Source organism: Mobula birostris, chromosome 1, assembly GCF_030028105.1.
Source record: "Mobula birostris isolate sMobBir1 chromosome 1, sMobBir1.hap1, whole genome shotgun sequence".
Lineage (NCBI taxonomy): Eukaryota > Metazoa > Chordata > Chondrichthyes > Myliobatiformes > Myliobatidae > Mobula > Mobula birostris.
The window spans coordinates 205,321,580-205,341,699 of NC_092370.1; the positions used below are offsets into that span (position 1 = coordinate 205,321,580).

Genomic DNA, 20,120 nt, shown 5'->3' on the forward strand with positions numbered 1-20,120 from the left:
TTTCCTTAGGTCCCCAAAAATGATTGATTTTAAGTCTCAGTATACAGAATAACTTACCTCAATCCAAAACAGCTGATCACTTATCCTTAAAATTTGCCCCTATTTCAAGACTCTAGACAGACAAAGAAACCATTTAGCACCTGCCTTCTCAGTCCCTTCAATATGATCTTCTTTAACTATTCTAAGCTCCACTGAATACATGCATATTCTCATCTCAGACAATTACAGAAATTGGTCTAATGAACATACTCAGCATCAGTCAGACAAGGAAATCACTTCTCAAGTGACAAGTATACTTACATTGGCAGGTACAAAAATGCTGTTTTTTTTTAAACGCCATTGTACCATAAACCTTCCTGGTTGCTAGCTGCATTAACATTCTTAACCTTCTTGATCAGAATTCCAGTGTACTCTATACGATGCTAAACAGAGATATTAATGCTATGCAAGACTGATAATTTTGGCCCTGTAATAGAAAAATTCAATTGCAGCTTGATGCTGAAATGCCCCGGTACTCTTCTCCAGCGGATAGAGTTGGGAGACTAACTACTGGGCCATTTGGGAAATAGCAAGCCAGGGTAGCGACACTGGGGCCAAATTGTTGGCAGGCCATGGAGACCGGGTGAATAGAGTTGTAATTGGACGGAGTTTGTGATGGAGATTTGGGCAGGAGAAGGTGGAGAAGGTGGGGAAGAAGGGAGGCTGGCTGACTGTGGAGACTGAGAAAGGAGGCCTGGCATGGTATTGGGGAAGAAGATCATGAGGTTTTATTTTGGGAACTTTACTAATAACCTGGAACATGCATTCAACTTTGGAGAATGTAGATGCTCGAGAGTTTCCTATGCTTATATTAGCTAATGTTCCTCTCCTTTTCTGGGAATCAATACACCAGGTGCCAAATTTAAATTGGTTTGGACCACTAGGTGCCAAATTTAAACTGGTTTGGACCTACAGGTGCATTAGTTGATGTTGATAGGTCACTTCCCCAATATTGCTCAATAGATTAGAACTTACAGAATGGGTATAATATAATGAAGGGTATTAAGAGAGTAGATAGAAAGAAACTTGTCCTATTCATGACAGAGTCAGGAGTTGTGGAACACAGAATGAGGTGACTATGGAAGTGACACAAAGAAATATTTGTCTTGCATAGCAAGTGTTTAGAGTCTGGAATGGCTAGTTAAGGAAACAGATTTAATTTCTGCATTCACAAAGTAGTTGGAATAACTGGATAATGGGGAGACAACTGGCTGTAAACCAGACCACTGATGCACAGGGCCAGCACAGACAAGTAGGCTGAATGGGCTCCTTCTGTACTGTAAATTGTCATTTTGCAATTTTCCGTCTGAACTGTCTAAGCAAGTAGGCTGAATGGGCTCCTTCTGTACTGTAAATTGTCATTTTGCAATTTTCTGTCTGAACTGTCTAAGTTGGTTGTGGAGGATGGGCCAAAGTGTCAGAGGTTGGTAGTGTTCAACTTAAAAGTGTTCTCATGGAGAAACTGGGTGCCTTACTGCTTTGCGAGATGCCCAAAATTGGAGAGGTATAGGTGTTAATGCTTTACCAAACTTTCAACTGTTGATTGCCTGTTTTCTTTCAAACAAGAGTCCAATGTTACTCTAGTCATTTTTAAATTATATACTTTTCCTGAACTTTGGTGGGATTTTCTCCTACATAAGCTTAAATCTGGCGCAAGGAGAAAGAGATTTTCAAATATTTGATCATTATAGTGAATATTTTATTACCACACACTGCCAAAGCCTCTTGTGCTGAAAACTTAGTTGTGTTGACTAACAAGGGGAAATTTTGAAGATAACTGAGGTTAATACACCACAACTGATTGGAATAATGGATATTATATTAATGTAAAAATGAGATTCAGTCTGCACATGATAGAACAAAAACTCTTGTATGCATTTACAAACCTAGATAAATATATTTCTCTTCTCATTAGGCATGAGGTTATATGAAACCTTCAGCAGATTCAAGCTCACCTCATTGCAATTACCATTTGTATGAGACTCTTCATTAAATTAATAATGAACTTTGTAAACTTGAACCTCAGTAATAAATTGCTTACATAAAAAATTCAAAACTTTGATACAAGGTAAAACCCAAAGTAGCTATTTTTTGTATCTAATCATCTGTAAATAACCTACCATTCCCACATTCCAGTGACTTTAAGCATTTCAGTTTTTGTAGCATGGATGGAAAAACATAAAATATTAATATTCTTTCACAGAATAATTCAGTAACTTCTCCCTCTGTTGCACTATTATAGTTACCAATGGGGTAAGTGCCAAGGTTTGATTAGGCATCCTTCAGTTTCAGGAATGTTTTTGATATTGAATCTTATGTACTTGATTGCTCCTGTACAAAGGTCATCAACCTCACACCACCACGGACAAAAAACCACAACAAGCAACCGTCAAAAGCCAAGTGCACTTCCGACACTGAAACAGGTGAACTCACTCACTGTATAGTTTCATTTGATTGTTTCCACTGTACTGTTTTAATAACCGAATCGCTTCTCTTCAGAACCTCGGTAATGCATAATGCAAGTACTTTAAAAGTTGCAGTCCGTGTAAGGCCCTTCAATCAGGTAAGATAATCCATTTCAGTCTTTCAGTTACCAATTTCCTTCTGTGAAAACTGTGATACTGTTTTTTGCATGTTTAAAATAAGTGATTTCACAGACATTGAAAAGTAATGTTATTATCATCATCAAGTTCAAGTTTATTGACACCTGACTATACAAATATACAACCAAACAAAACAATGTTCCTGTGGACCACGGTGCACCCACAAAACATATATTACAGACAGCACATAAAACAAAATATTACCACAAAATGTTAATAAAATATGGAATACCATTCAATGTGTATGTAGTGTGCAGTACTGGTAAATGGTAAATAACTAACAGTAAACAGTAAAAGCTTGCTGAGCTAGTGACGAGACCTTAGTGGAGGAAGGGTATCCATTAGTCTCACAGCCTGAAAATAGAAGCTGTTACTCAGTCTGGCCGTTCTAGTCCTGATGCTCCTGTATCTCCTTCATAATAGTAGTAAGTCAAAGAGATTGTGGGATAGGAGTCCTCAACAATGCTTCGAGACCTTCATATGCAATGTTCCTGGTAAATATCACAAATAGGGGGAGGGTGACCCTGGTGATCCTCTCAGCAGTTTTTACTATCCTCTGTAGGGTCTTATGGTCTGTTGCCTTACAGCTTCTGTACTACACAGTGATACAGCCAGACAGGACACTCTCGATGGTGATCCTGTAGAAAGTTGTTAGAGTAGAGAAAGAGAGCCTTGCATGCTTTAATCTCCTCAGAAAGTGTAGATGCTGCTGTGCCTTTTCGACTGATGAGGAGATGTTGTTGGTTATGTCCATTATGCCCACACCAAGGAACTTTGTGCTTTGCTCTCTTTCCACAATAGAGCCATTGGTGTGCAATGGAGAGTGATTGACCTGCGCCTTCCTGAAGTCCACAATCATCTCTTTTGTCTTGTCCATGTTGAAACTCAGGCTGTTCTCACGCCATCTGGCAAACCTTTCAACCTTCCCTTTGTATGGCAACTCATCATGGTTGCTGATGAGGTCCGCCACTGTTACATCATCAGCGAACCTGATGAGGTTTGAGCTGGATCTGGTAGTACAGTTGTGAGCCAGCAGTGTAAACACACCCTGGATGGGGCCGCGGGGGGGAGGGGGTGGCCACCAGTGCTTAGCGCGATGGAGCTTCAGATGTTGTGGCTAAATCTGACTGACTGGGGTCTTACTGTCAGGAAGCCCAAGATCCATTTACAGAGAGGGGATTCGAGTTCCAGTGAGGACAATTTACCCACCAGCCTGTGAGGGATGCTCATGTAAAATGCTGAGCTGAAGTTAATGAAAAACAACCTGGACAATTAGCAGACTCAAAATTAGCATTGGGGTGTCCCCTGGCATGGAAAATTGGGTGCTAAGGAAAACTGGCACTGGAAGTTGGTTGTTTTGGTTTAGAAATGGTTCCTTTGCGTGCATTAGATGTTAAAAGAATTTTGTTTAATCTTGCTATTTGATGGGGGAGAAAACCTTATCATGTTTCAGAAGACAGTACAGCTGAACTTTTGCCCTGAGGTGTACAGGCGATCAATTGCCTAATATCACTACTAAGGATGAAGTGATGTGACTGGTTTAATGCAGTGCTCATGCTCAAAGTGAATGTCTTTTCTCTCCCTAAGTTTGAATGGAAAACGCATTTCTTTAACATTCTTCACGTTTAGAATTGACATGAATGATGACTTCTTTGTATTTGCATAATACCCAATCTTTCAGAAACATCTCAAGGAGCTTGGTTTTACAGTAAATGATTCTGGAAGTTCAGTGAGTCTTGTTACAGAAACAAATGAGCTGTGTTTCTGTGCGTAGCAAGGTCCCATAAACTGCAATGAGGTGAATAACCAATCATTCTCTTTTTGATTGAGGTTGTTGATCTAAACTGATACTTGCAACGGCGGGGGTCAGTTTCCAATTTTGTGCCTCCTGCGGGGAAGACTGTCTGGAGGAAATTCCAGGGCATTCTATATCAGAGCTAATGGTAAAAACTGTGTGTAATCCCTTGAATTCTTTGACATGGGTTGCCAATTGCTGTGGTTCCCCACTGACAACACAAAGGTAGAAATTGATTCCTAATGTCCATGGACTCACTGAGAGTCTGAAAAGAGAAATCATGCAAGCGTGTATACAAGTACATCATAAACAACTTAGTGAAAATTGCGTCTCTGTTCAAAGTGTAAGATATTATCTCAATATTATCCACAAACAAGATCTATAGAGTATATAGTGAGAGGCATTCAGATGTTTTATTTTTAAGGTTCTATTTGAAATTTCAAATCAGAATGAAACACAGAGTTTTGTGAGCATGAACCATTTTACATGAAAATGTTTGCTGTTTGTCTATTAGGTGTTTTGTCACTATATTAACAAATAATGATGGTTATTTAATACCTCAAGGACCCACAAGGAGGTGGCCTTCTGGAACTTTCCATTTTTTGTTGGGGGTGGATTATCCTCATGCCTTCAAAAAAAAGTGTTAGAGATAAAGTATTTTTGCGAGGAATTGGGGAAATAGAGTGGATTGATTACCTAGAAGTAGAATTGGTGTTAAACTGGCATTGCTTCCTGTGTGCCGGAGTGGAATTGGTCCCCTCATTGCTCAACACCTTTTCCATCTCATTAGAGATTGGAGGCTGGTGAGTGAAGTTATTTGAATCGATAACAAGATGAATGGTTCCCACAGATTTGTTAGAGAAGTTAATGGAAGATCGGATGAGTTTGGGATTGGGTGGAGGTAACTTGAAAACTTTCTAAAAATACTAAGTGTTGGAACACTCTGGATAAACATGGGATGTAGCAGATGGACTAACTGACTGTACAACTTCTGATCAAATCAGTATTACTTAGGGCCCTAATAGATTTTCTCCTGACATGATCCTGTGCATCCAGTAGATTTACAGAGTGAATGTATTTAAGTAAATGAACGGCTGTTCTTTTCACATATATGATTTTGTAAGAGAGAAAAGGCAATGAGAAGAAAATGCATCATCTCTATGATTGGCAACAGTATTACCATTGTCAATCCCAAAGATCTCAGCAACAACAGAACATTTAACTTTGACTACTGCTATTGGTCAATGGATGGATTCATTGAAGATGACCAGGGTGTATTCCTGCCTGATGGGCCCCACAGCAGGTACATCGATCAGGTCAGTTAGATAAACATCTGTTCAGATACTTGATCTCATTTGTTGGCTTTGGGTTTTATAATTATGAGTGATAAAATACAATACAAATCCTGCAGCATACTGGTTAAGTTAATGGCTCAGCAGCCACAGTCCTGGATATCTCTTACCATAGTTGATGGGAATTGAAATGAAATAATTCTGGAATTTCAACGTTTAAAGCTACTCAGGGATACTATTGGATTGATTTTAAAACAAGATCTGATTCGTGAATGTCTTTCAGGGAAGGCAATCTGTCATCCTTACACACTCAGACCACTAAACAATTCTAGAACCTACCAAAATGTTTGGATCTTGCAGGGGTGGTAAGGGATATGTAATAAAGATGGATTTTCCAGTGATAAAGTCATAACACAGAAACAAGCTCTGCAACCCAACCAGATCATGCTGACTACAGCACCCTCCCTGCTAGTCCCGTAACTCTCCAAGACCTTCCCTTCCATGTACTCATCAGGATACCTAATGTTGCAATTGTGCCCACTCAACCACTATCTCTGGCAACTCATTCCACGTACTCATTGCCTCTGTGTAAAGTTGCCTCTCAGATCTCTTAGAAACCCTCCTTTCCTCATCTTGCATCTGTTCCTTCTAGTTTTGGACTCTTCAACTCTGGGGAAGAAAGACTATGCCCATCTACCTTATCCATACCCACCATGATTTTATAAACTGCTATGTGGCCATCCTTCACTCTGGTATGGTCCAAGGATTAAAAATCTAGCTTGGCTAACCTCTTCTGATAACCCAGACCCTCTAGGCCAGGTAAATCTCTTCTGCACCATCTTTCCTGTGACTGGTGACCAAGATTGTACACAATGCTCCAAGTGCAGCCATACCAGCAGCTTGTAACTGCAACACAATGTCTCTACTCCTTAACTCAGTGCCCTGACCGATGGAGGCCAACATGCTGAACACTTTCTTCATCTGTGCGGCCACTTTCAGTGAACTGTGCACTTGTACTCCCAGGTCCCTCTGTTCCACAACAGTTAGTCCTGCCATTCACTGTACAAGTTCTTCCCTGGTTTGAATGACCAAACAGCATCACTTCACATGCATCGCCTTGTTAAGAAGGTGTATGATCTTCATCAACTGTGGGATTGAGTTCAAGAGCGGTGAGGAAATGTTATAGCTATACAAGACCTTAGTTAGACCCCACTTGGATTACTGTGTTCATTTCTGGTCACCTCACTACAGGAAGGATGAGGATGCTATAGAGAGAGTGCAGAGGAGATTTACGAGGAAGTTGCCTGGAGAGCATGCCTTATGAGAATAGGTTGAGTGAACTTTGCCTTTTCTCCTTGGAGCAACAGAGGATGAGAGATGACCTGATAGAGGTGTACAAGATGGTGAGAGGCATTGATCATGTGGATAACCAGAGGCTTTTTCCCAGGGCTGAATTGGCTAACAAGAGGAGCATAGTTTTAAGGTCCAAGGGGGATGTCAGAGGTAAGTTTTTCACACAGAGAGTGGTGGGTGTGGAATGCACTGCCAGCAAAGGTGGTAGAGGCAGATACAATCGGGTCTTTTAATAGTACATGGAGCTTAGAAAAATAGAAGTCTATGCAGTAGGGTAATTCTAGGTGGCTTCTAGAATAGGTTACATAGTGGGCACAACATTGTGGGCTGAAGGGCCTGTAATGTGTTGTAGATTTTCTATGTCCTATGTTCTATTCAAGTTGAAATCCATTTGCCAGCACTCAGCCCATCTCTCCAATGATCAAGATCATTTTGTAATTCATTTAAACCTGCTCTCTGACAACAAGACAGCCTGATTTAGTATCAACAAATTTGCTAATCATGACATGTACATTCACATCCAAATTGTTTACATAAATAATGCTTAACAGACGTCCCAATACTGATCCCTGAGGACACTCCTCTAGTCACACTAGTCCAGAGGAGAATTAATCTTCAATGATCACCCTCTGCTTCCTTTTACCAAACCATTTCTGACTCCACCTTAAGTTCCCATTGAACCCCATGTGACCTAATCTTCCAGATCAGCCTGCGGAGCTGGACTTGGCCAAAAGCCTTACTGAAACCCATTATAGACAGTAATTGATTGTTATTGTCCAACCTTTATCTATCACCTTATGTGATCTCTTCAAAAAACTTAAAGATGCATTAGACATGACCTCCCATGCACAAAACCATGCTGACTACTCCTGATCAGGCCTTAACTATCCAAATGATGAATTTGACTAACAGGGTTTACAGTCCTTCAGAATTCCCTTCTACAACTTCAGCCTGTAGAACTCTGCCTGCCTTTGCTACCCTTTTTGAATAATGGAAAATCATTAGCCACCCATCAGTTCTGGAACTTCACCAGTTGTTAATGATGAAGCATACGTCTCTACAAGGGCTGCCACAATTTATTCTCTGGCTTCCCACAAGATCCAGGGGAGCACTTGGTCAAGACTTCCTTTCTTGTAATAAAAAAAATCTAAGACTTCATTCCTCATTACCTCATCTATTGCTGGTAGTAATGAAATAAGCAGAACATGGGCAGCAACCTCTGGCTGTTCCATCTCCTCTTTGAATTTTCTTTCTGCCACTGAGAGACATCCTTGACCCCGGCATCCTGGCATCTTTTCTGTGGCCCCACAATCATGTCTCCCAGCATGACCACCCTGTCTTTCTTTCTTCCCAAGCCTTGGAGCCAGAGCTCATTGATTCTGCTCCACAATTTCAGAATGGCTGATCCATTTCCCTCTTTGCCCCAGTTTCCTGCCTTCTCCCTATTACCTTAATGGCCTGACTAATCAAGAGTCTGTCAACCTCTGCCTTAAATATACACAATGACTTGGCCTACACAGCTGCCTGTGGCACTGAATTCCATAGACTCGCCACACTCAGGCCAAAGAAACTCCTCCTCATCTGTTCTAAATGGACATCCCTCTATTCTGCAATTCTCCATTGTGCCCCTTGGTCCTAGACTCCCCCACCAGATGAAACACCCTCTCCACATCCACTTTCAAGGCTTCATCGAGATCCCCCCTCATTCTACTGAGTTCCAGGTGAGTACAGACATCAGAGTAACCCTTTCATTCTCAGAATCATTCTCATGAACAACCTCTGAAATCCCTCCAATGTCATCATCATCATCAGGTGCCGTGCCCAGTTTGAGCTTTGACTGTCATGGCCCACACACTCCTGTTTCGGGTCAAGTGGATCAATTCATTGGTATTCATTTCCAGTTCTCTGGCTGCTGTCTCCATCATCATTTGTCTTTGTCTTCCTCTTGCTTTCTCCCCTTCAATCTTTCCCATAATTACTGTGCATTCTAACTCCTCTTTCCTGATCACATGTCCAATGAAGTTACGTTGCCTTTCATGATCTCATACATTATTTCTCTTTTTGTGTTTGCTCTGTTCATGACATCCTGGTCAGCATATCCTTTCTTATATAAGGGGCCCGAAACTGCTCACAATACTCCAAGTGAGGCCTCACCAGTGCCTTTAAAGCCTCAACATTATATCCTTGCTTTTATATCCTAGTCCTTTCAAAATGAATACTGACATTTCATTTGCCTTCCTCACTGACTTAATCTTCAAATTAACCTTTAGGGAATCTTGCACGTGGACTGCCAACCATCTTCCCAACCATTTGAGGTCAGACTAACTGGCCCATAATTTCCTTTCTTCTGCCCCTTCTAGAAGAATGCAGTGACAATTACAATTTTCGAGTCCTCTGGAACCACGCCATAATCTAATGATTGTTGAAAGATCATTACTAATGCCTCCACTATCTCTTCAGCCACCTCTTTCAGACCTCTGTAGATAGAGCTCCAAAGAGGTATATCCATTTGTGAGGAAAATGGTCACAGAGGAACCCTGTACTGACTGCCTACCACCCTTATTTCTCCTTGCAGATACCCATCTAGCTGAAACTCGGGCTTTAGGTTTGACCACCTCTCTAAAATGCTCATCTGTGAGGCTCTCAAATGATCCTGAGAATCTACAGTTCCATGACCCAGTCTGTCATGAGCTACAGCTGGATGCATTTCCCACAGATGTAGTCACCAGTGAGACCATGAGATTCTCTGACTTTCCACATCTTGCAGGAGGAGCATTCCACTGCCCTGACTATCATCCTGTCTGGACTGAATGAGGAAAATAAGGATCAACAACAAAAAAATCTGCCTTCTTCTTAACTGTACCTTCTCACTGAAGCATTTCCAAAGAGCTGCTCTCACTCTTATCACCTGAGGTACTTCCCACACCACTTCACAACAAAGCCTCAGGTCTCCACTCATTTACCAGCCCGTTCTCACAATGGAAACTTCAGAATGGCCACTCTGCTTGGCTGCTGTCAATGAGCTAATAAGTCAATCAACTATTAACTAACAATGTGCCTCTGCACCAGGAAGAACCAGTATCTGCCTCTTTTAAGCTATCGTGCCTCTTGGCTCCTCTTAAGTGAAACTCTCTACAAGTAAATAAGAAAATAAGAACAGCAAACATTAACAAATGTTATGCAGTATTATTTCAAAGCATTAAAAATCTACCTCGATTTGCAGAATAATTTTGAATATTGTGATTTTTATATTACTGTGAATTCATTTCTGACATTCATTGAAAGGAAAGAATCTTTAATGACCTTGGGAGAGCTGTGCTGGAGAATGCCTGGCAGGGGTACAATGCAACTCTCTTTTCCTATGGACAGACCGGATCAGGGAAGAGCCACTCCATGACAGGATTTGGAAGAAACAGAGGTCTTGTTCCCATGATTTGTGAAGAACTCTTCAAGCAGATTAAGTTGCATCAAAAGAATGACATAGAGTTTTATGTAAGAAGCTCCATCATTTTTATAGTATTTCTAAGTTTGTTTAAAATAGGTTTAACATCTAAATCTGCCACTTTATTGGATATCAATTGTTTTTTGTAGGTTTATTTTAGCATGTTTGAGATCTACAATGAACAGGTATGTACAGTACAAATATGGTATTGTCTGGTAACAAAATAGTAATTGTATACCTAAATGTAATGATGTTTTCCAATTTTTGTGGAAAGTAACTATCAGTGCTAAAGAAAAGAGTTTGACTTTGGATGTGCACCCATTATGTTGAAGTTGATTATAAGGCATAGATACTAATTGATATAGTGCAAATCTAAGATGGAGACAAAAGAGACTGCAGATGCTGCAATCTGGAGCAAAACCAAGCTGCCTGAAGAACTCATCAGGTTACGCAGCATCTGTGGGGGAAGGGCATGGTTAGCATTTGGATAAAGAGCCGATATTGGGTGTGAATTGGAGTCTGGTTTATGTTATTATATAACAATTTGTTGCAGTGGTGATACAGCCAGGTGCCTATCTACGGAAAATAGCGCCTATGGCAAGCACTGAAATTGCGCCCCTGTCCAAACATCTGACACCCATCTTTTAGATAACTTTGCCATAATATCAGCTCAAAAATACAAGTCAAGCTCATTAATCTTTTAATTAACAAATTATGGCACTACAGGAAAATTATTACTGCACCTTCTTTGCTTTCACTGATGCAAATTGGTCTATGATGTGATCAAAGTCAGTTTTTTCAGTTTCTTCTCTTACTACACTCAGCAGAGCAAGATCACAGAGTCTGCCTTGATCCATGGAGGCTCTCAAATGTGAAAGTATTAATTTTAACTTGCTGAATGATCTCTCACAGCCGGCGATGGAAACTGCGATGGTTAGCATTATCTGAACAGCAATGCGAAGATTGAGGAAGACGCTCTCATCTCCATACTGAACAATAAATTCAAGAAGCTCTTCAGGGCTTGATATTTTCATGTTGACCCACCTTAGTAGCAATATTCTGCAATCCAAAATTTCTTCATATAACCACTGTCCATCAACATCCGAGCTGTACGATTTGCCCAGATTTTCACACTTCTTCTTTAGGTCGTTACTGTCGGAGCTGTAACACAGTCCCTCGACATCAAGAAGGAACCCAAACTTGGCGTCAGTGTCGTGCAAACGAGCGAACGGTCCATTTCTCTGTGAAGATGGTCAAGTGTACCCTTCATGACCCCTTCTACTTCCTCCTTAGAAGCTAACCCAGCGTCTCTCGAGTTCTCATCAACCATTTGTTTCTTTCATCTCTGACGTCTTTCAACTTCAATATTCCATTCTTGACAGAGACCGACTCCTTCTTCGAGTGACTCACTGACTAACACTTCTCTTTCATCATAAAAATGATCTTGAAGGGCTTTCAAATCCAGGGCAACATTGTGGAAGTTCATGTTAGGATCCTGCAGCCTCTTTAGAATGCGGTCAATGCGAATGAGTACTTTGTTCCAAAATCCTACCAAAATCGGAAAATCATAACTCAACATGCAGTTGTACAACTGCCTTGCGTCACTTCTTGTTTCACTGGTCTCGTTTTCACTGTCTATCATGTCCTGGAGAACTTGAAGTTTCTCCTCAAGGTACTTGTTGACGGACTTCACTGCTTCTGTCCTTGTACTCCACCTGGTTTCGGACTCCGACTTAACAACCACAGGCACGGCGTTTTTGAGTTTTTTCCAGCACTGTGTTGAACGAGACAAAAACAAGTAGAGAGCTTCGATGGTTCCAAAAAATGTGACCATCATTGTATCCTGCTTGGCTGCATGTACTCCCTCCAAGTTGAGTGAGTGATTATTGCAATTCACAAACACTGCCAGGTTGTTTTTCTCACTTGTTCTTTGATGAACACCACTTCTGTGTCCAGCCATCACAGCAGCGTTGTCATAGCACTGTGACCGCTAATCTTGTAGCTCCATTTCGTCCTTCTCTAGCTGTTTCAAGATGTCTTCAACCAAGCTCTCAGCATCCTTCTGGTTTATCTGGATAAAACTGAGGAAGGACTCTCTAACACGGACTGTTTTCCTCTCAAAATCAACTTCCACAAACCTCACTACTTCTGACATCTGCTCACGGTGTGCCTAATCAGGAGTTGAGTCGAACATGAGACCATAGTACTTGGCTTTACAAATGCTTCTCAGTAAGCTCTGGTGAACAGTGGATGCCATCATGTGGATGAATTCATTCTGGACACCCGGTGAAAGATAAGACGTGGATCCAGAATGACTTTCCAAATGAGTGAGGTGTTCTTTTATGACAGGGTCAAAGATGGCCAGTAGTTTCAGTAAGCCAAGGGAAATTTCCCACATTGGAGTCATCGTCTAGCTGAAGTGACTCCCTGTGTCCTCGCAAAGCCAGGTTCTGAGTCGCAAGGAATTTTATACAGTGAAGGATTCTCGTCAAGATACCACGCCACTTCTGCTTTTCCTTCTCAATCTGTGACTGAAATACCGCGTCAATAACTCCTCTGTTTCCAGCTAAATCTCTTTCTATTTCTTTCCACTGTGTGAAGCATTCCTGATGATTCTTGGCATTTTCATGAACACCAATCCTTTCAGGTGCTTTCTACTGATTGAATGCACTTTCCTGCTCCAATGAGGATTGATGGTCTGACCGGGAATAGAGAAGACAACAGATACAAAATACAGACTTTTTAGAAGGGGAATAGACCAGCCATTAGCGAGTCACTTCCGTACCACGACCATTTCCCAATTCCCTCTTGAACCAAGTTTTGTTCATTGAGCGACTATTTGTTAGTAGGAAAGGCTCCTCACTGTTCTGGAAATACTTCAAACCCAGCTTTATTATTTCTGTTCTCAATGCTTCAGGCAGAATTGCTTTTCCAGTATCCTTGTCGAACTTCAGAAGTCCAGTGTCTTGCTGTTCAATCACTGCTGGTATGACAGTTCGAGGCTCTTTGACACCATCCAGTTCACTAGGTTCAGTGTCATCAGGTTCAATCTCGTCAGGTAAAATCTCGTCAATATACTCAACATCACCGCCACCACCACCATCGTCTTCCCCTCCTGTCATGTCTAAGTCCTCTGTGGCAGCCTCACTCTTAATCTCGTCATAGTCGGATTTATCTGACTTGACTTCTTCCACGGCTTGTGACACATTTGTACTTGATCCACCTTCGGATTCTAACGAACTTGGAGCAGGTGCAGGTGACTCCATGGAACGTGTTGAACTACTTGTTCTGGGCTTTTCTAAGAAGGGCATGAAGAACTTGCTCGACTTCTTGGCTTCCTCCGCCTCCAACTTTCGTCTCTTCCGTCCTTCAGCTCCACTTTCCTTCTTCTTCGTGAAGAAACGTTTCATGGCCTTCTTACACAATGCTCTGAAATAAGGCCACCCTAGTGCTTCTCACCCGTGATAATCAAAGACAGATCATACATCTGAAGAAAATTCTTTTTTCACTATCCGAGGATGTCTTGTCTGACTTTAATAGAAACTGCTCAGTGGCGACCCCCACCCCTTCAAGTGGTGCCCAGGGCACGTGCCATACCTGCCATATCTTAGATATGCCACTGCATACAGCAGTTAAATTACCACACAAGTAACCCAGACTAATAATCTACCTTTGAATTCTGTCAGGTGTGGAATTTAAATTCAGTTCTTAAAATTTGGGAATTTTAATTATAAACCCATCTGGTTTACTTATTTATTTCAAGGAAGGAAAGTTGCCCTCATTGTTGGCCTAACATTGACTCCATATTCTCACTCATGCAGTTGACTCTAATATCTGAAATTCTATCAAGTTCCATTTTGAATGTAGAAAATGAGTCAGCCTCCATTGCCCTCGGGGGTACAGAATTCCACAGATCCACAGTCCTCTGTGTGAAGAAACTCCTTGTCATTTCTGTCATGAATGTCCTACTCCTTAGTTTGACCCTAAGATCCACACTCCTTGGACAAGTAAAACATCCTCTTTGTATCTTCTCTGCTAAACAAACTTTGTTTGTTTTGATGAAGTCACCTTTCATACTTCTAAACTCTAACCAATAGCCTAGCCTGCCCTATACAATCTCTCCTCACACGACAGGCTTAGCCTCCAAGGAACCATTCAGAGGAACCTTTGGTGCATTCTCTCTTGAAAACATGTTTATTTTTTTTTTTGCAGTAGAGTAGTGAAGAAGTTGATTGGATTTGCTGTTCCTGCCTCCAATCTTTGGGAGATTCTTTAAGTTAGTGCTCTGCTATTGCATTATTCCATCAATTTCCAGGAATTTGCCAGGGTAACTTGCCCAGCAAGTTCAGTGCCTCTATATTTGCTGAGAAGACCGACACTTGCTGGATTTACAGGAGAAGCAGTAAATGCCAGCAGCCAAGTGATGATCAGCAGCAATTCCCAGGAAATTCTGGTCTCTTACTAGAAGTATATAATTACAATATGAGAAAATATCATTTGGCTCAAACTATTCAATTGGGATCTCACTGATAATGGGTTTGCTGTCTTCATGGGCCAGTGCTTGCAGCAAGTTACGCATCTTGCTCTTGTATCCTGCTAACTATTCCCAACAACAACTTAATCTCCGATCAAGGATGTTAGCATTGTTTCTTACTTGATCACCAGCCCTGGAAAAATTCCTCCATATAGATGTGCTTCTGCACTTCATTTTGTCCCATTAATTTAATCATGCACCCACAGCATCTGTCTCCTGGCAACTCTGCCAAAGGAAATTATCTATTCTGCTGTCTTATAATCTGAGCACTTCTATGCCATTATCAAGTAACATATTTCAGAAACATGTCCACAAGTGTTCCCACAACTAACTGGAACATCATTAGAAGGAGATCCCACATGGTGATGTGACGAGAATACACATAGATTAAGATGTTAGCTGTCCTGTGCTGGCACCAGTGGGATCAGCAGTTGGTCTGCCACCTGTCTTCAGGAGAAAGAGAGATAAGGAAAACAATGGAGCAGCATTTGCAGATGTTAATGAAGGGACAGGAGAGTTTAACGGAAGGAGAGCTGTCAAGATCGGCTCCCCCTTTGAACCCTGAACTGTTTGAAGTGATGGACAGGCGATACCCCAGCAGGCGGATAAAAAGGGACAGGTTCGCTAAGGCAAGACACACATGACACCCCGAGGTAACGAGACCCTGGAAGCAGTGCGTCTCCCACAAGTCGGTGGGAAGTTTTGGAAGGCTGATCGCGGGACCAAGCCATAGACGCACAGGGTGGAAAGGTACGATCAGCGGGAACCCAGTGTGTGTCCGCCCTTGCCTGGGTACCAGGTTCACCGCAGAGAAACGATCGTATCTGGAAACGGAGGGGTCATGGTCAGTGACCTCAGAAGACATCACAAAGGGCTCGCCCGAAAGCTGACTGCGAAGAATATCGAAGGTCTGTGTGGAAGCCGTTTGAATATTCATTCGTTTTTGCTCTCTCTCTCCTTCCCCCCACTGTCCATCTCCCATGGCAGTGATTACTGCGAACTGAACTGAATTCAATTGAACTGAACTTTGCGTCACTTTGAAACTGGTCATTTACCCCTAGACGACGATAGAGCTTGATTGATCCTGTTATCTGAATTCTGTGTACATGTGTGTTTATCATTGCTGAACTGTTGCATTTATTATCCTTTTGATTAGAGTACTGTGTTGTTTGTTTCTTTAATAAAACTTTCTTAGTTCTAGTAATCCAGACTCCAACTGAGTGATCCATTTCTGCTGGTTTGGCAACCCAGTTACGGGGTACGTAACAGTGATCATAAATAAAAACAGAAAGTGCTGGAAACACTGAATTGACTGCATCTGTGGGAGGAGAAACAAATCTGAGAACCTGTCAAAGATTCAAAATCCTAATGGTCTGCGGATCATTATTTTTTGTTTTTATTTCAGATTTCCAGTGTCTGCAGTTTTTTTAAAATTTTTACTTGCTTGAAAAAGGATTTAGTGCTTTCCTGGCATATATGACGAATAAACTCTTCTTGGAATTTCCTGCCAGGTACAGGTATTGATTATAACCAACGTTTCGATGACAAACTCTGCCATCTTCATCAGGGATGATGCATCGGTTATAAACGACACCTGTACCCAGCTGGAAAACCAAGAAGAGTTTATTCATTTTACTTACATGGTTATAAGAATCCATATTTTCTAGCTACTTGGTGTAAGACCACAAGTGGAGCTCACGGACTATGCTGAAGCCTTCCAACATTGAGTCTGTTGGAATCAATGAACATAATGTGATATTTGATAAACAGTAATATTAGAGTGATGATATGAAGCAGTGAGCAAAATAAATGTTTTGTAGTATTTTAGAATAACATTGCTATTATTCATAAATATATTTGCTTATGGATTTGCAGTAGATTAATAAAAATGATCAGACATTAGTTGCCAGCTACCAGTCAGAGATTTGTATTATCTGTTGTGGTTACTTATTTTGGTTTTAAAGGTTAAGGACCTCCTGTCAAAGACTCGAAATCCTAATGGTCTGCGGATCCGGGAAGGCAAAAATGGATTTTACGTTCAGAGCCTTAAGTCAATACTTTGTAGCAGTTTTAGTCAACTCGAGGCTTTCCTGAAACAAGGAATCCGGAACAGAAGTGTTGCTTCAACTAATTGGAACACTAGTAGCAGCAGATCCCACATGGTTATCAGAATCTACTTTCAGCAGGTATTGAGTACAAGACCATTAAGGAAGCTCGTTAACAGTGTGTAATCTTTTCAGCATCTAGCCTTTCGAAATGCTCCCAATAAAAAGGCAACAATATGAAGCAGTGAGCAAAATACACTTTAGTAGCATTACCTTTTCATATATAATTTTGATACCATCGTAATTAAGCATTGTAGACATGGCTTGGCAAAGCAGTTATTTGATCCTGCTTAACTGAGTAAGGTTTGAAGGGTAGAAACATAAGTGGTTAAGTAATACTTAGGATAATAATTCGTGGAATTTATTCCTGCTACAGTTAAAGAGTTAATTACTGTGTATTAAACTGAGCACAAATGAGGAAGGAATGCAAGGAAAATTGGAAATGAAAAGAAGAAACATTAACTCAAGGAAGATATGACTATGAAAATATAAAAAAATATTGAAACCAGAGTGAATTCCACTTAATTTGAAAATTGTTCCCTGCATTTTAATGAAATTTAGCAGACAAAGTGTAAGTTATTTTGAAATGGAATTACATTTATTAAGATTTTTGGTTTATTTGCAGATATTCTTAGATTATTTTTGGTCTGTGAAAAGCGGTACTTAAAGTGCCTAGCTCTTATTGTACAGTTGCTAGTTTGGGCACAAACTTTAGAACTTGGAATTTGAAACCTGATGAAAAGAATGCTAAAAAAAAGGAGGTTCATAATCTGAAGCTAAAATTCACAATGGAAATGTGATTTGGTCTCTTGGCAAAAGAAAATTACTGTACATAATCTCTAGGAAGAGGTACAGTCGACGTTTTGGGTCCTGATGAAGGGTCTTGGCCCGAAACGTCGACTGTACCTCTTCCTAGAGATGCTGCCTGGCCTGCTGCATTTACCAGCAACTTTGATGTGTGTTGCTTGAATTTCCAGCATCTGCAGAATTCCTGTTGTTTACTATACGTAATGTTTTTATTTTTTTGTGTAGTTACTGATTTACATTAACATTATTGACAGGAAACCATCGGTAAGATTCCATCACAGTTATGAGCTTTGTTTTGCTTTCAAGTTACCTCCATTATTTCTATGTACTCAAAGGTTAAAATTTCTAAAATGAATTTCAGAACAAATTGTGAGAAGAGAATTCTTAGTGTCCATAACACATGACAAATGTGGCACAAAACTGCCAGATTTTAATGCATTCTGTATTTTTATATGTTGGTATTCTTTAAAATTATTTAACTAATGGATAATGCACTTCATCAAATGCTGATAATATTTTGATAACATGAGCAGTTCAATCTGCAGTAGTGTCAGCCAGACAAAAGCAATATTTTCATCAGAAGGATGATTGAACTTGTACAGTTATATTATTACATGCCTAGCTCCAGTCTCTGTGAAGGACAATCTGCTACATTTCCACCCCATTTCCTGAAGGCATAATCCCTTCGAGAATACAATTGACCCTCTAGTTCTTCACCCAAGTCATTATTTATTTTTATTTGTAGACTATTAAACCATAGAATGTATCAAAGTTGAACGTAGAAATTTATCTTTTGGTTGGTAGCACTAACCATGTCCGAAGGTAGTTGTTATATGTTCTTGGTTCCAAAATTATTGAAGCAGACTGTAACATGAAGCTACTATAGGTCCATTTAGTACTTCCATCTAAGCTGACATATTCTTAGAATAAATTTCTAATCCTGAGTATTTTATACTCATTTCACAAAAGATAAAAATCTTTATTAGATATTCCATCATTATTTATTGGATTTTCTATTAAACAGCATCTCCCTGGTGATGTATATGTGCGCCTTTAATTTAAACATAATCAATATCTATTAATTCAGCAACGCATATAACACATTATTTAATCAGGGATGGTAAGGACTGCACAATGAAATATGGGGAAACAGTTTTTATTGCACAACTCTTGGTAACCATTAATAATAATGGAAAAAAATAAAGCTGTGAATGTCTTCCAAATATTTGTAATCCTTTGCTGGTCAAATTCCAAATATTAATAATTGCGTATTGCTTTTCCTTATAATTTTACATCTCTCACTAAGTCCACATTAGTCACATGGTGTTAAAGCTGCTTGAGGGCTGAGAGCAAATTCTATAAGATTAATCCCACACAATCTTTGTTTTTTTATTTTCTTAAGATTTCTCACCTCACTCCACCACAATCGCCTCAGGGCTCCCCTCACAGTCAACTGTTCCCATGGCGAATGCTTCCACAAATCTCACTAAACTCCTCATCTTTCATTTTGGATACAACTTAGGGTATGTTAGAACATATGACATAGGAGCCATTTGGACCTCTGAGCCTATTCAAGTGGTTATATAATCATAGAGTTCCACAACACAGAAACAGTCTCTCCAGTCCATTCAGTCCAGGACAACCTGATCTTCTGCCTGGTCCCATCCACCTGCACCTAGACTATATCCTTCCAAACCCCTCTAATCTACGGACCTAACCAGAGATATGCAGCATTCCTGTCAGAACATATTACAGAATTTTATATCCAAGACATTCACAATCTCTTTCAAAGTTCTGGAATTAACACAGTCAATTTCTTGGGATTCACCATAATTTAGCATTACCCACTCTTCAGTTTTTTTTTAAGTAACTTGCTTTGTTCTTCTCATTTAGAGCAGTTTTCTGATATTTATGGCAGGATTTTACACCTTCTGTGAAGACAAATATGAAGTAATTGATTAATTTCTCTGCCACTTCTCTGTTCTTTATTATAAATTCTTCCCTCTCTATATGGGATCTGCATTCTTCTTGTTAATCTTTTCCTTTTGACGTATATATAAAAGCTGTCATGATCCATTATGTTTCTTGCCAAGTTACTCCTTTTTAACATTTTATCAATTTTCTTGTCCCCCTTTGCTGAGTTCTATAAT

General features: G+C 40.3%; 1 protein-coding gene across 1 annotated transcript in view; it reads left to right on the plus strand.

The window, feature by feature from the left end:
* The first annotated feature begins 2,548 nt into the window (after positions 1 to 2,548).
* The window catches only part of LOC140193985 (kinesin-like protein KIF28P), an 88,453-nt gene continuing 70,881 nt past the window's right edge, over positions 2,549 to 20,120 (plus strand). The window contains exons 1-5 of the mRNA XM_072251255.1: positions 2,549 to 2,602; positions 5,562 to 5,753; positions 10,368 to 10,574; positions 10,674 to 10,709; positions 17,023 to 17,244. Coding sequence (XP_072107356.1) covers positions 2,549 to 2,602; positions 5,562 to 5,753; positions 10,368 to 10,574; positions 10,674 to 10,709; positions 17,023 to 17,244 — 711 coding nt within the window. The remainder of the gene's footprint in view (positions 2,603 to 5,561; positions 5,754 to 10,367; positions 10,575 to 10,673; positions 10,710 to 17,022; positions 17,245 to 20,120) is intronic.